This window comes from Carya illinoinensis, chromosome 13, assembly GCF_018687715.1.
Source record: "Carya illinoinensis cultivar Pawnee chromosome 13, C.illinoinensisPawnee_v1, whole genome shotgun sequence".
NCBI classification, from domain to species: Eukaryota; Viridiplantae; Streptophyta; class Magnoliopsida; order Fagales; family Juglandaceae; genus Carya; species Carya illinoinensis.
The window spans coordinates 1193530-1207766 of NC_056764.1; the positions used below are offsets into that span (position 1 = coordinate 1193530).

General features: G+C 36.0%; 2 protein-coding genes across 8 annotated transcripts; one reads left to right on the forward strand and one right to left on the reverse strand.

Moving 5' to 3' along the window:
* The first annotated feature begins 1235 nt into the window (after positions 1-1235).
* Positions 1236-4562, forward strand: LOC122291427 (F-box protein SKIP5). The gene is made up of 5 exons (XM_043099142.1): positions 1236-1521; positions 2390-2534; positions 2623-2701; positions 3710-3768; positions 4112-4562. The coding sequence occupies exons 1-5, from the start codon at positions 1359-1361 to the stop codon at positions 4458-4460; spliced, it is 795 nt and encodes a 264-aa protein (XP_042955076.1). The 5' UTR covers positions 1236-1358; the 3' UTR covers positions 4461-4562.
* Positions 4563-5438: 876 nt separating this feature from the next.
* Positions 5439-13861, reverse strand: LOC122292085 (translation initiation factor eIF-2B subunit beta-like). Of its 7 annotated transcripts, XR_006236846.1 has the most exons (12): positions 13720-13861; positions 12905-12984; positions 12643-12797; positions 11167-11454; positions 10703-10832; positions 8948-9055; positions 8744-8846; positions 8515-8640; positions 7461-7654; positions 6815-6943; positions 6085-6179; positions 5439-5905 (listed from the first exon to the last, which is right to left on the reverse strand). XR_006236846.1 is itself a non-coding variant. In XM_043100290.1 (11 exons), the coding sequence occupies exons 2-10, from the start codon at positions 12955-12957 to the stop codon at positions 6847-6849; spliced, it is 1254 nt and encodes a 417-aa protein (XP_042956224.1). In that variant the 5' UTR covers positions 12958-12984; positions 13720-13861; the 3' UTR covers positions 5439-5905; positions 6815-6846. The 7 variants fall into 7 exon arrangements, 5 of the variants coding, with proteins under 5 accessions (XP_042956224.1, XP_042956227.1, XP_042956226.1 ...); XR_006236845.1 differs by having other exon boundaries at positions 6085-6943; XM_043100290.1 differs by lacking the exon at positions 6085-6179.
* Between the last annotated feature and the right edge of the window lie 376 nt (positions 13862-14237).

A 14237-nucleotide genomic window follows, 5' to 3' on the forward strand; every position in this document is an offset into this window, starting at 1 on the left:
ATATAAGATTTTGATTTGTTTGAGGATTTTCAACACATGATTGCCCTTGTTTTGGAGATTATTTGAGTATTTGAATCTTAATGCTGCTGCTTATCTTCAGGTGTGGTTAGAACAAAAATGGCACTCACTGGCTGAGGTTGCACGTATGAAGAGTTACTTACGAATTAATAAAATATCAAACAATCCAATCCACTCTATATATATAATTTTCAGTTTTCTAATAATCCCTTTTTTTTTCTCCTCATATTTGTGAGGTATTTTCAATCATATTTTATTTAATTTTCATTATGTCCAATAAATATTACCCCAAAAAAAAAAAAAACTCTTTTTCTTCAGCACTTTACTTTTCTTTCCAGGTAAATAAACAAGGACACCTAGAGTTTTATATTTGTACAAAAACGCTCAAAAAGTACTAAGAATATCCTCAAGGATGAGGTAAATTTACTAAGGCATTTTTTATAGCAATGAAGCTTACTATTTTGTCACATTATAAACTTCAATTTGAATATTCTTTTATCATTTATAAATATCATTAAACGATGTATAAATACTATAACTCGGCTTCACATATCTATATTTCTGAGTTCCGATGAAATTTTAAAAAATGTTGAGACACATTTCTTTTATCAATAATTTATGATAGTTCTTTTCCAAAAATGTCAATAACTTGTGGAGAAAATCGTTATCGCAGGAGATTCTTTAGTGGTATTGCAAGCTATGGATAATCTTGACAATAACTCATAATGTACTATTCAACCTCTAATCAGTGATATTAGGAATGTATTGCAATCATTCAAAAGTTGACAAATCAGAAAAATATATCAACATTTAAATTGATGCACGCATTCTATTGTGTAAGGAGCAGCTTCCATGCATGTTTATGGAAGTATATCCCTCAATTTTATCTCTCTCTGTCTCCTAGATTTTCAGAGTGACAAAGACCCTCTAGTGTGTAGATAATATATAATTATCACAATGTAGATGACTTTTATTTCAATGAACAAGCTTGTTTGAAGAAAAAAAAAAAAAAAAATTAGTTCAGTCAACCTGTGGAATGTGGACGGTATGAAGTAACTTGGTAAGTAGCGTCCATTGAAGTAACTTGTGGACACGTGTCATTATGCAGGGAAGCTGCTTCAAGAAAATTGAACTGCGTTGGTGAGGGGAGTTTGGGCCAACTTGGGTTAGACTGGGCTTACTAGGGGCCCTGTCCGAATTACAAACATCCATTGGGCAGGAACCATAAAATTGCATGTCTGTTAACGGGCCCACGAGGAGAACTACTTGTCGGTTACTCTTCGTCACAGTCAAAACATCGCAACGATACCCTCCAAAAAATCCAGAGAGGGGGTCGGGCAATGGACGTGGAGGTGAAGACTAAAGAAGGAGAAGGGGAAAATGGAAGAAAGTGGAAGCGAAGCCTAAGGAACAAGAGCTTTAAATCAGTTTCGTTATGTCCAATAAACAATCTTGATGATGGCTGTCTCATGCACATCTTTAGTTTCCTTTCACCAATTCCAGGTACCCATTTTAGCTGCTCTCACTCAATATCTTTCTTGCTAGTCGATTCAATCCAAGGTTTATCTTTTTCCCTTTTGGTGGGTATCAAGCTATTTTGCTTTATATGGTTAGAAAAAACCTTAATTTCATCAAAGATCCCTTTTTTTTCTGGGTGATTTATTATCATTCGTTAGGTAAAGGCATTTTTTTGTCCAATCAAATTACCGCTTTTTTTTTTTTTTTTAATGGTGTAAATGGATATCTTCCCGGTTTACTTGCGTTTTATTTTAGCTACACTCGTAACTTTGTAAGTTACAAGCTTTAAAAGTCTGATTGGAGTCCATGTTGTTGATATCTCAGTGTAAATTGTGATGTTCACGAATCAAAAGAAATAGAAAACTATACTCTCATGCCATAATTGGCGCTCTGAATACTATATAATTAACCATCAAGATTCAAGGTTGCCGATTTGTTTTTGTCATCACCTAAGTCATGAAAATTTCGAAGAAAATATCTGAAATGGGTTTCTAAAAAACTATTGAGGTTCGGCTATATTTCTTATATACCAGGAAGAGAAACCTGGCTAGATTTTTGGTTCTTCTCATGGACGACGAGGAACCAAGTCTATAACTCCAGGGAAGCCTGGGTGGAAGAAACTAGGTCAATCACCTTATATGTACAAATTCTGTTTATGTTTCATTTTTCGTGGTTAGCATTCTTGAATAACATTGTTTTCCTAAGTTCAGTGTGATTTTAATGATTTATGACAAGAAGATAGAAGTTTGAATGTTCTGATCATACAAATCGGCTTAGCCTAGTTGACTTCACCGCGATGCATGTGACGTACTTTTGTATGGTCTCTGTCACAAAATTGCTATTGAGTTTGCAGATCGGTATAACACCGCCCTCGTTTGCCACAGATGGCAGTACTTGGCATGTCACCCTCGGTTGTGGCTGCGAGTAGACCGATCAGTCAAAGATTTATCTGATCCCGGTGTTTTCCCCAATATTGAGACAGCCGTCGCTGCAGCAAGGTTTGCAAAGTTACAACTGTCCATATGCCATTCATTGGCTAGGTAGAAAGCTTAAAACCTGATACCATTATTTTTTTTTTCCTTATAGGCCTGGAGACACCATTTTAGTTGCAGCAGGAGGGAGTCATCGTGCCTCTAATATTCAAATTAAAAAACCACTTTGTTTGGTGTGTCCAAATTTCTTTTTCTTACTAGAAAGGTTACTTAAGTATCACAGTGATTGTGTGTGCATTTATAAATGGAGTTGGAAATTATATATGCATTTTAGTCTCTCCCTGAACCGGTATATACAAAGTTTACATCATTGGATTTCAATGTACTCAACATTCAATTGACTTTTGGAGAGAAGATGCTTTAAATTTTGATACTGATTCTTTTTTAGGCATGTTCTGGTTATTACCTTAAAACACGAGTCATGCTAGATGCAGTCGTGGAGTGTGCAAGCGCCACGCAATCGTTTTGAAAAGAGTGGAGTCCACTATTAAAAAATTAATTTTTTTCATGTGGGTCCTGTATTTACTCATTTTTTTCGAAAGGCTTGCGCACTCACGACTACAAATATCATTTCTTTTTTTCTTTTTTTCTTTTTTTAATTCAGGGTTGTCTTGTGTTATAGGAAACTTGTTCAACTTTTTTTGGGTTGCAGCCTTATGTAGGTTGTATCTCTTTCTCTCACTTGATGAGCTAAACATCTCGCTAACTGCTAATAGCAATGCCAACTCGTTGCTTACAATTCTCGTGTAAATATTTCGACTGCTGATTCTTAGATGTATTACATATGATTTTCAAACTCTAGCTTACACACTTAAAAGTGAATTTTATAGCTTCACTCATTGTAGGTTTACCGAAATTTTTTGGGTGTATTCTAAAAATGTTGCTGTAAGCAATTCATTTCCATGAACACCATCTTTGTAGAGCTCGGTTGCATTTGAACCAGCACCAAAGAAGCTAGGAAATTGCTTGCAGCTTTCTCATGGGAATGACAAATTCACTTGTACTTTTTACACACTTTAATAACAATGCCTATTTTGAACTATGGGTGTTCATTTATTTTTACTGATTTTATTCCATGAGAGAGAATATATATACTTTTATTGTAGAATATCTTTCCATTTTTTGCTATTTCATTCTCATAAAAAAAACTGCTATTTTCAATTTAATCTTACTTTGTTCAGATTGGTGGAGGTGAGCTTCCCGATGAGACAACGCTAATTTGTTCTCGAGGTTCAGACAGGTTTGGAAATTTTACATGTATTATCTTATGTTCGTTATGTGGTGGTTTTATTCCAGTTTTCTCTCTGAAAAAAATATTATGAGGAACCATCTCCATACTGCTGGATCTAATGGAAGATATCCAAATTAAAGTGAAATGTGTTTTGAGCCTTATGCCTTGAGCATAGATTCACGTGTAGTGCATGTCTGTCACAAGAGATGTGCTGCACTAGTATTACTGGTGTTGAAAGCTGCAGTTTTAATTTATCTAGCAGTTTGGAAAGTTCTACTGGTGGAAATCACCACTCTGTAAACTCATCATGAGCAAGAAATTTTGGTATTTTCTGTTCATTATGTTTGGGCAGCGCATTGGAGTTCCTGTCCACCTGCAAACTGGCAAACTTGACAGTGAAGGCAGAGCTTGGTTGCTGCTTACTTCATAGAAGGGGAAGGCTAACTATTGATGGATGTGTTCTTCAATGCGAGTCTAACCCCTTGGACTATTTGTCATGCCCGATTGTGAGTACAGCCAGTGTTACTCAGCAGCTCCCTTCCTCGATGAAGAGCCATAGCGATGGTGTCTTTGTTTCTCAAACTCGCATTGAAGGCGGTGCCAAGGCTGTTTTGACGAGTGGGGACCTGGAATTGCAGCGAGTTCGAGTCATTTATGCCCGAACATCTCTCCTGTTCTGGTTTGATGTAGAGCATCAGTGATGATCATTATCATCCTCAATTGCTTGTGATTGCTCAACTGTTTATTCTTGTAAACTTTATTCATAACCTTCAATTGAATGTTATTTTGTGGTTTCCCAGGTTTCTTACCAGCTCACACTTTACAGGGTAAATGTTTTCACCAATAGGATGTTGAGATCATTTGACAAAACCTTCGTGGCCCTGGAAACTAACTGAAATCTATAGCCAGGACCACAATTAGTTCCCACGCAGCTGGAGCTGGGTCTTTCTTTCTTTCCTCTTTTAGGCAGTGTTTGAATGTTGAGCTTAGCTAGGTTGAGTTTTTTATGAATAGTTGTAAGTTGATTTAATAGAGTGAGTTATGTGAGGGTCATATAAGATGAGTTTAGATAGAGTGAGTTATGTGAGGGTCATATAAGATGAGTTTAGATGTATTTAGATATTTAGATGAGTTTGGAGATATTTATGGAAATTTAAAAAAGGTTGTGAATCTCACGTATAAAGAGATACTGAGTTGAAAAATGTCATAAGTTTTACGTGTAAAGAGGTTTTGAGTTTATATGAGTTTAGTAATTTGAGAATTGAGTGTTCGGACGTTAGACTTAATTTAAAATTAGACCCAAGTTTAACAACCAAATGAGCCCTTAGTCATAAGAGTAGCGGTCGCAGATTTTGCATGCACTCTGTTTTTGTCGAACTTGATGTCATCTCTGTAATCTGTGTGATAAGTTCACAGCTCTCGATTTCTGAAGCCCAAAAAATAAAAATTAACCGATATTTTATTCACGGGAGTAACACCATAATCCGTTACGAGCAGTGAATTTAATGGTATTTTGATAAGTATATATATGTATATAAATCAACCGTTAAAATGTTGAGATGAGCATGAAACGTTGTCACGGTGCAGATGGAAGTAGCAATCATGAATAACTGGAGCTTAAGACGCGGGTGGTTTTGATGCAAAAGCAATCCTGAAAGGCTGGAAGCCTGAAACACACCTTAATAACAGTGATAATATTTTCACTAAGCTGTATGCCACCCAAAAACTCTTTCCTTCCTCGGAGGAGGTTGGAGTCAAAACTGTTCTTAAGAAATACAAAAGCAACATGCCCATGGAGTAAAGGCGTAATAACCCGAATGCAAACTGTGACAAAAACTTTAGCCATGCGCAATACAACATTGGTGAAAGTCTAATTATGTGCCATAGCTTTGCTACAAAATACAGCACTGAGACTTGCCCTCTCACATTGACAAATTATCTTCCATTAGTTAAGCTGCTTCCCTCAATACGGATATTCATAGTCAGGAAGTTGCCATTCTTATTGCGTATTCATTCTCATTTCACAACATCGCAAGAGCAACTTTTCCTAGTCTCTTCCAGCATTAACATTTGCTCCCAAATTCGTACAATGCAATCCAACTTTCATCCCACTCGCGCTGCTTATCAAACTAGTTTTCTGAATTACCTGAAAGTTGAACAGCATATTAAACAACAACAAATCATGATAATTTTTTTTTTTTCGGTAAATAAGAATTTTCTTGCAAATAGGCGAAGACAAGTACACGCGACATATACAAGAATTACACCTAGGCATGACTGTCTAATGATACAAGAAAATCATGATAATAATGATAAAGAGAATACCTCACTCTTTAAAGCAAAAAAACCAAAACGTCTAGTTCATGTCTGCTTTCCACATCGAAATATCATCTCTCCAGACTGCAGGCTCGATAAATGAGCTAATCCAAAAGCAATAAGAAGCCACCCAAACTTCAACAGGCTGAAGCAGCATAGAATAAAAAACTCCATTTCATACCCAATTTAATGCCACATCAGATTTGGACATGATCATCCCATACCGAAGCCAGGAATAAGCTGGATTTCAAGAGGTTTCTTAGCAATCCCAAGTGTTTCTAAAGGATTGTTTCTATATTCAATTGGGATAGGAGCCTCTTTGGAGGAATCTCATAGTCGTTTTATACTAGTTTCTTTTTCATGTCATTGTATCTGATCCTGCCAAGGTCCGTATCTGATACCTAAATGAGATAGCCACCTTGTGCACATGGGGTATACTTTCCAGATTTTATAGTAATTATGCCTCCAGTAATTTCAGTATTGAATGAAATACGATCCCATGTCATTATGAAGATGGTTGCTCTTTTAAAGTACACCAGCCACTTGACACAATTGCCATGTGTATAAGTTCCAAATGGAACATAATAGATATTAACATTTTCGTTGTGCTGGAATTTTAAATTTCAAAAGTTCAAGCTTTTGCTTCATCAACGAAATATGTGTCGTACTAACAATTTCACACTACGAGTCCAGGCACAGCCATTTGACTCATGTAACATAGAAAACTAAAAATACTTACCCAACATATGACAAGAAAAGAGGGAGCTAAACTCATCTCCCTGTAGGTGATCTTCGTTGCACCACGAAATCATCAGCAGAGTAATAATCAGCAATGAGGCGATACATGTATGATGGATTGTGCCCTCCTCTGTGAAGTTGAGTAATTTACAAGTTATCACGCTAATAGGAATAGAGCGAACATGAAATATCAAGACTAGCACGACAGAATTCAAAAATTCTCAAAAAAACAAACTAAAAGCATACAGAAGTGAGCTAAAAGTAACATCCATGAATTAGAACGAGGACATAAAAGAAAAGATTGCACAATAGAGTGAAGAAGACGTCTTTCAAAGAACTCCAGATTATGCAAAATTTTGATGTCCAGTAAATCCTTTCTTTTATGAAATTTACGAGAGATTCAAATTTCTTACTTTGTCTTCTAAGCTACATAAACTCATAAAGCAGATATTAAAGGTTTTTTTCTCTCTCCCCTTCTTTTTTCTGGTTTTCACTGGGGGACAAGGAGGGGGATTTCTTTCTTTAATAAGTACTCGAGATTTTATTAAAGACAAGGAGGGGGATTACTATCAGATAAAACATCGAGTATGATGCATAGCAAGCTCATTAATGTAAAATTTTTTAAGCATTCTAGTCCTGTTACTTACGTGTCAGTAATAAAAAGACTAACGAGTTTTGGTGGCACATAATCAAATGTTGGATTGATCACATGAAGAAGGGGGGAAGCAGTGCCACTTCCAAAATCCATGCAGTCGGAGAACTCTCCAAAATCCAGCAGCTCCGATGGGGATCTCAGCTCATTCAACAAGACCTCGGGATTGTGAGGATACAGAGGACACAACTGTCAAGTAGACAAAACAGCAATCCACAAGATTACCATAAGCAATCACTAGATGATGACGACGACAACAATTTTAAGAAATGAGATTCAAAAGTAAGGCATTTCCACTTGCTAATAATTAACATGTCAGAAACTTTAGACAAAACAAGTACTTGAACACTCATTGACTCTATTGAGATACACATTGGCCAAAGCAATCACAAAATTTTCTCCGCTTCTTTTGCAATACATGTCAAATGTTTAGGCCACATAGATTTCAGTCATTACTAACTTTTTTCATTCATGACCCACACAACCTGCTCCCTGCTTGGATCCAAACATGTAAAACAAAGATGGACAGCTCATACTATGCTCTATGGTCTATGGACATTGGCATAAACCTGAATAGATAAACAAAAAAGAAACTAAAAATGAGTTTATTTTCGAAGAATATATGCTCTGTCTGGCAACTATTAGCATCCGTGTTGAAGGATCTTGATTATCTCGTAAATTTAATGCAGACAAATCTCTTTTGGAAGTACACTAAATTCAACAGTTCTAAAACATTTTTGTTTTTAGAAGTTTTTTTTATACAGGTACATTTTTGTTTTCAACACAAAACCGAAATAAGAAGTAAAAAACTTAAATACTCAAGCTGCATGACCAGAGGGCATAAGCCTTGTATCACAATTTAGAACTAGTATATTTCATAAAACACAATTCCATTATATCCCATCCAAAGTGCATGATCGGTAAACACAAGTGTTTTAACTTCAAGCATAATAAAAGAGCAAGAAATCTAAGAATAGTTCATAAGGAGATCTGATATATCTTTCATTAAAACCTCTAGGGCAAGTGGAGTTGTCATTGTGCCAAATTACCTTGTGACTGCCAGCAAGTACAACAAACGGAACTGCATGCCTTTTAGCTGCAAGTGCAACCATATTCAATCCAACGGGTGCTATGACCCCACCATTGGCCATGACAGCATGTGCTCCAACTATAACCTTAAGGAATTCCCACATGAAGCCAAGAATCAGTCCAACAAATCCATTTATAAAGGAGGAAGAAAAGTCAGGAAAAAAGAAAAGCTCAAGATCGTCACTATACCATGTTCACCCGGGAAATCATGGCAAAGACTGCAGAATCAGTAATTAGCGTGGTTTGTAAACCTCTTGTGACCAATTCTTTTGCAAGAAGATGTCCTTGATACCTAATTGCAAAAATAATAAAGGACATTAAAGGAGAACATCAAAACTATAGAGCTAAACATTATTTGTATTCCTTCCAAAAGAAGTAGCCACTTGCACAAACCTTGGAGCACCCTCCGCAACAAACACCCGAAATGACCTCTGTTTTTCCTTCGCCGCACAAAGAAATTCCAAAACTGTTCTTGAACTTCCTAAAGTTAATATTACCTCACTGGGAAAAGATTGCAATTAGAAATGTTATACAATGACGAGAACATCAAGAAGTTAAGACCATAGAAAAAGAATTTTCACACAAGCTGATGTTCGTATGATTGTAGTTTCAGACTGATGGGACAACACAAAAAGATGTAACTTTATAGATGTGTGAGTGCTCTACAAGTATGCAAGGAATATAGAGTAGAAGAACATAGATTATGCTAACAATCAGACTGCAACATCAATCCATGAACAGCTGCAGCACTCATTGTATGTGTTATTCACTCAAACATGAACTATGAATCAAACACACCAATTCACAATCCTCATCAACATATCATACTCATCTAGATATCTATGAAAATCTCGTTACTGTAAGGGATAGCATCGTAATGATTTGAGAAAGGGTAAGCAGTTCGGAGTCGTGCAATAAAAGTCACAGCACTAAAGAGGAGCGTTGTTCATTCTGAGAAATGAATGAGTCGATTAGTTCAGCATGCCAGATGCATCCAACTCAAACATAAGCTAAAGTCGGTTCCCCAAAGTTGACCATTATTCTCATGATTTAAGTCAACGCTAGAATCATGTCACTTAATTTTCAACATTAGAGCTTTTACTGCAGGTTTGGGTTTAAGGAAAAGTATGGATTCATAATCGACTCCACTGTTTTGATGAGTCAAACTGCATATCAAAAGGACTCTGTGTAACGCACCAAAATAAGGCTCAAGCCACATGGCCTATACTCCAAAAGGACTAGTCAATAATACAATTTTTTTATAAGAAATAAGAGAAGCCAATGATAAAATTGGAGCCCCATTGGAATATTATAAAGAGCAAGAAATATTCATTCCCAAGCAATGTGGGATCCCATACACCACCTACCCTTATCAGAATAGGGTATCACATTCTGTTTCTGGCAATTTGCCACCATTATGTATCCACGTCCATGCCAAATTCCATTATCCATTTAAATATTTTCCCTTTAATGATATAAACACAAAAACAGCAGAAGGTTTTAGGCAAACAAATTAACCAGTTCATGCACAACTATTTTGTCTATAGCTCTTAAAAGAGGAAATCCAAAAACATAAACAAAAGCTACAGTTATTCTTGAAGAAATTTGATCATGAAAAGCATATTTCTTTGTTAAAGTCCCATCTCTGGCTCCAAGTTTAAATTAAATCCCTCTCCAAATTTTCAGGTCTTTCACCTCAGCATAAAACCCAAAAACTTCCCAAATATGAACACCAACGAACAAACCTCCACAGGAAAATGACAATAAAAATCAGCTGTTGATGAAATTTGAGGATGCATAAATCCCATGAGCATGAAAATTTATGCTTGCAGATATTAATTCATTTGTATAAAAAATAATTTTTTAAGTGCATTGTCAACTCAAAATTGTAGAAACCATTTCAAACAAATTTAAGACCATCTTGTAATTTTGAGCTTATGTATGAACACATAATGCTAATACAGAAGAATTCGAGAGCAAAAGGGGAATCTTTTTTATGGGTAAGCTACACAGTTACACCTCACCCTCCACCCAGGTCGTAAGGGGGGAGTAGGTGCCATTTGAGCAACAGCTTGTTGGTGAAGAAAAAAGAAAAATTAAATCTAAAGGCAAAACAAATTCAATATTGCTAGTTTGAGGAAAAATTACTTTTGATGAATGTGCTCTACTGCTTGCTCGGCAATCTGTTCATGGCAAGTGGCAATATCTTGAATAAGTTCATTAACAGCTTCAATGACATCATGCTTTAACTTCCGAGTTCTTGAACTTTTATCAGCAGCTGCCAAGTAAAAGCATTTATGAACAACCAAAGCTCATTGTTTTTAAATTTATCACGCAAATGGTTCTCCCACATTCAGCACTACCACTTCCATTGAAACAAAACACCACTGCAAGGAACAAATTTCTTTCACTGACCAATGTCCAACCACAATTAGCCACATTTATCTTCTGAGAATATAGACGCATAATTTTCAAATCATCATGCACATTGTAGATTGACTAAATAGAAATATAGAATGAACTGATAAAAGCTTTGATGAACAAGCATATTAATTATAAAAAACAGCAATAGTAAAAATAATTAATGAAATGAATAAAATTGCAGAGCTCACATTTGCTTTTTCCTTCAGAATCCCCCCCAGATGAAGAAGTGTGAGGAACAGCTGCTGAGTCAGGCACATCCTCGAGAAGGGTCTGCAAGGAAGGTGGACGTAATGTACTTCTTGCAGCAGCAGCAACAGCAGCAGCTGATAGAACTGGATGATTATCTTGATCAGCATCGTCTTCATCATCACTAGCAGCTGATAAGCCCAGACCAGCCATAGCAGCTGTTGTGAGAGATAGATCCTCCTCCCTAATAATATGCAAAACACGCCTCACGATATTACCAACAGCAAGCTCTGCAATGATATAAATATAATATTGTTATAGGCAAACAGAAAATAAGTCTTTATACTCCATATAAGTAAACCTTAAAAATGCAAGCGATCCTCCAAAATTTTCATTTTCATGTGATTATACAATATACATCAGCAATGCAGAAAAATGAATCAAAGATATGCAGCCCGAGTGAATAAGCATTCTTAGACTGCAAAACCATATAAATGTGCACACATAAAATTTAAGAATAAGAGTGCTGTACTTCATAAAAGTTGATCAGCTCTGAGTAAAGCAGAACATAACAAAACAACACTTAAATTCAAAGGAATAACGTTAACAACTTTATGCCTTGGTTTTTTGTATGCTAAATCTTTTGACAACAAGTAGCCATAGGTTGAAAGCCTAAAATAGAAGTTCAAAACAACCACGTTTGATTCAAAGAAATACTTGGCCCCCTGAATGAGCAATGAGAAAAACCAGTGTTGTTTTGTACGTTACTACATTTCCGTTCTTGGGAACCATTGTGACATGTGGCTCACTGAAATTGCAAACATCCATGACTGTTTGTAGCTAAGAGACATTTGGCACTGACAATTTTACCAGGCCTTTTTTATGAGTGAGTTGATATAGTTAATGAGCAAAAATGATCCCACCCAAGTATACAGTATATACACCAAGTTAGAAAGAGTGAATGGATCTTTAAAAATCCTGAAAACTAAAACTGGAAAAACTGACTAGGCATTTTCTCATTCCACCTCCCTATGTGCAGATTTAAAGCATCCTTACAAAGAAAACCTGACTAGTTGTGCTCACAATAAGAAATTGCAAGAAAACAAAGCCCATATCAACAGCACTGCTAAAATGCTGTCCACCACAGCATTGGGAGTTCAATTTACCAATCTTAACTTCCTTCAAAAATTGTTTCATGAGAAAAAGAATAATAATAAAAAATAATAATAGGAAGAATAGTCTGGATATTGAAAAGAATATCAATGCTAAACAATTCTCGTAAGGTAATAGTAAAAAATCAATTTCAAGTTTACCTAATTAAAAACCTGTGGTTGATTCAAAGTTTTAAAGTGACTGCAACGATATAAAGATTTGTATTCTACATGGCATGACCTTCATTAACAGATGAAGTTCTCTCAAGAACCTATACTACTGCATAATTTCTAGTCATGATTTGGGAAATTAATCCTTACACATACCAACAGGATTTGCAGCAATCAGCTGCTCCCCAACAGCTCTTACAGCATCAATCAAAGCTCTAGCCTGGTTTGTGTAAGGTACGCGCTGCTGTGAAATCACCGACCGAAGCAATTCAGCCGTCTGCCTTGCCGTGGCCAGCGAGCCCTCAATTTTACTGCAACCAAAAAAAAAACATGAATGAGCATATGGTCTTGGAGTTTGGACACAGCCTCCAGATACAGCCAGTACAGGAAACCAAAAAAAAAAAGCTGAAGATTTTACCGTTTTTTAAGCTTGTTAAGGAAATCATTCACAAGGACCTGTACGTCAGGCATGATTATCACCAAAGTTCACCACTTCGCCTAAAAACGTTGCATAATCTTAGTCAATTTTCGATTCTAGAAAAATTGTAAGATAAAAGCGAAGGAAACTTAGATTTAAAATCTATGCGAAAGGAAAATTTTACGGCTTAGCTGATCCGAGCAGGACTTATCCAAATAAGATCAGAAAGTTTTATTTTCTTTCTAATCTACTGTGTCAGACCAGCAACCAAACAGAATAAAAGAACCCTAAAAAATTTCCACCTCAATAAACTTCAAAATAAATGCTAGAATTGCCACAGCTAAATATTCAGCAAATTTATACCATTTTGCCACCACTCCTCTGTTTGGCTACGCAGAAAATGTTACAAAAGTATAAAACCAACCTAAATGAAAATTGCCTAACACTTGAATACGTGGGAATACAAGTCCTCCTGATCAAGCTTATTACAGCTCTATTTCCATAAAACCGAAAATTAAAGAGTATAAACAGCAGGACCCAATGTCCTGCACCTTCTTTCCGTTTCCATCATTTCACAGCAACCAAAGAGAACGGACAATTAAGAAAATAAATATAGACGATACGATCAACCAGATTAAAAATCGCGAACAGTAGAACGACTAACATGGAGTAGCTGAGAAAGACAATCTATATGAATCGCCTACTTCCGAGATCGAAGAAGCATGCGAGTGCGAGAGGGTTTCCCTGACGCGAGAGAGAGAGAGAGAGAGAGAGAGAGAGAGAGAGAGAGAGGGAGGGAGGGAGAGGGTGCGTACGTGTCTGTGGGGTTTCAGAGCTTCGATGCTCACATTCACGATTCACCTGCGAACGCGAGCTCTTTTGAGTTGGGGTTTTGTTGCCCGTCTTTTTACGTGCAGGCCACGGGTTTCCTTTCGGATTTTCTGAACGGGTTTCTCGCGGAATTCACCCGGTTTACATTGGTCATTTATTTGTATTTATTTTATTTTTGGCACACAATATTTTTTAGAAAGATAATGTCAAAAAAAATATTTTTTAGAAGAATACTATTATTATCTATAATAAATTCAATTATTTTAAGTCAAATTTATTTTAAATGACAAAATAAATAATAAAAAATAATTTTCTTTACAAATTTTTTTTTTTAAATCTGATATAACAAAAACAATTTATTGTTCAAGTTGAAAACAATACCTAGGTAAGAAGGAAAGCTAATCAAATTTTGCTCGGAATTTTCATAAATCTTACAAATTAATAATATCAATGCAACAAAAATAAATTTACGTAATATAATTTAATTAAAAAATAAATTTTA

Excerpts from the sequence above, each read along its gene's own strand:
- LOC122291427 (XM_043099142.1), top strand. The coding sequence starts at position 1,359 with ATGGACGTGGAGGTGAAGACTAAAGAAGGAGAAGGGGAAAATGGAAGA. Across the intron at positions 1,522-2,389 it reads TTTCCTTTCACCAATTCCAG|ATCGGTATAACACCGCCCTC; the intron begins GTACCCATTTTA and ends TTGAGTTTGCAG. Across the intron at positions 2,702-3,709 it reads TTAAAAAACCACTTTGTTTG|ATTGGTGGAGGTGAGCTTCC; the intron begins GTGTGTCCAAAT and ends TACTTTGTTCAG.
- LOC122292085 (XM_043100290.1), bottom strand. The coding sequence starts at position 12,957 with ATGCCTGACGTACAGGTCCTTGTGAATGATTTCCTTAACAAGCTTAAA. Across the intron at positions 11,455-12,642 it reads GATTGCTGCAAATCCTGTTG|AGCTTGCTGTTGGTAATATC; the intron begins GTATGTGTAAGG and ends ATATCATTGCAG. Across the intron at positions 8,641-8,743 it reads TGATTTCCCGGGTGAACATG|GTTATAGTTGGAGCACATGC; the intron begins GTATAGTGACGA and ends GAATTCCTTAAG.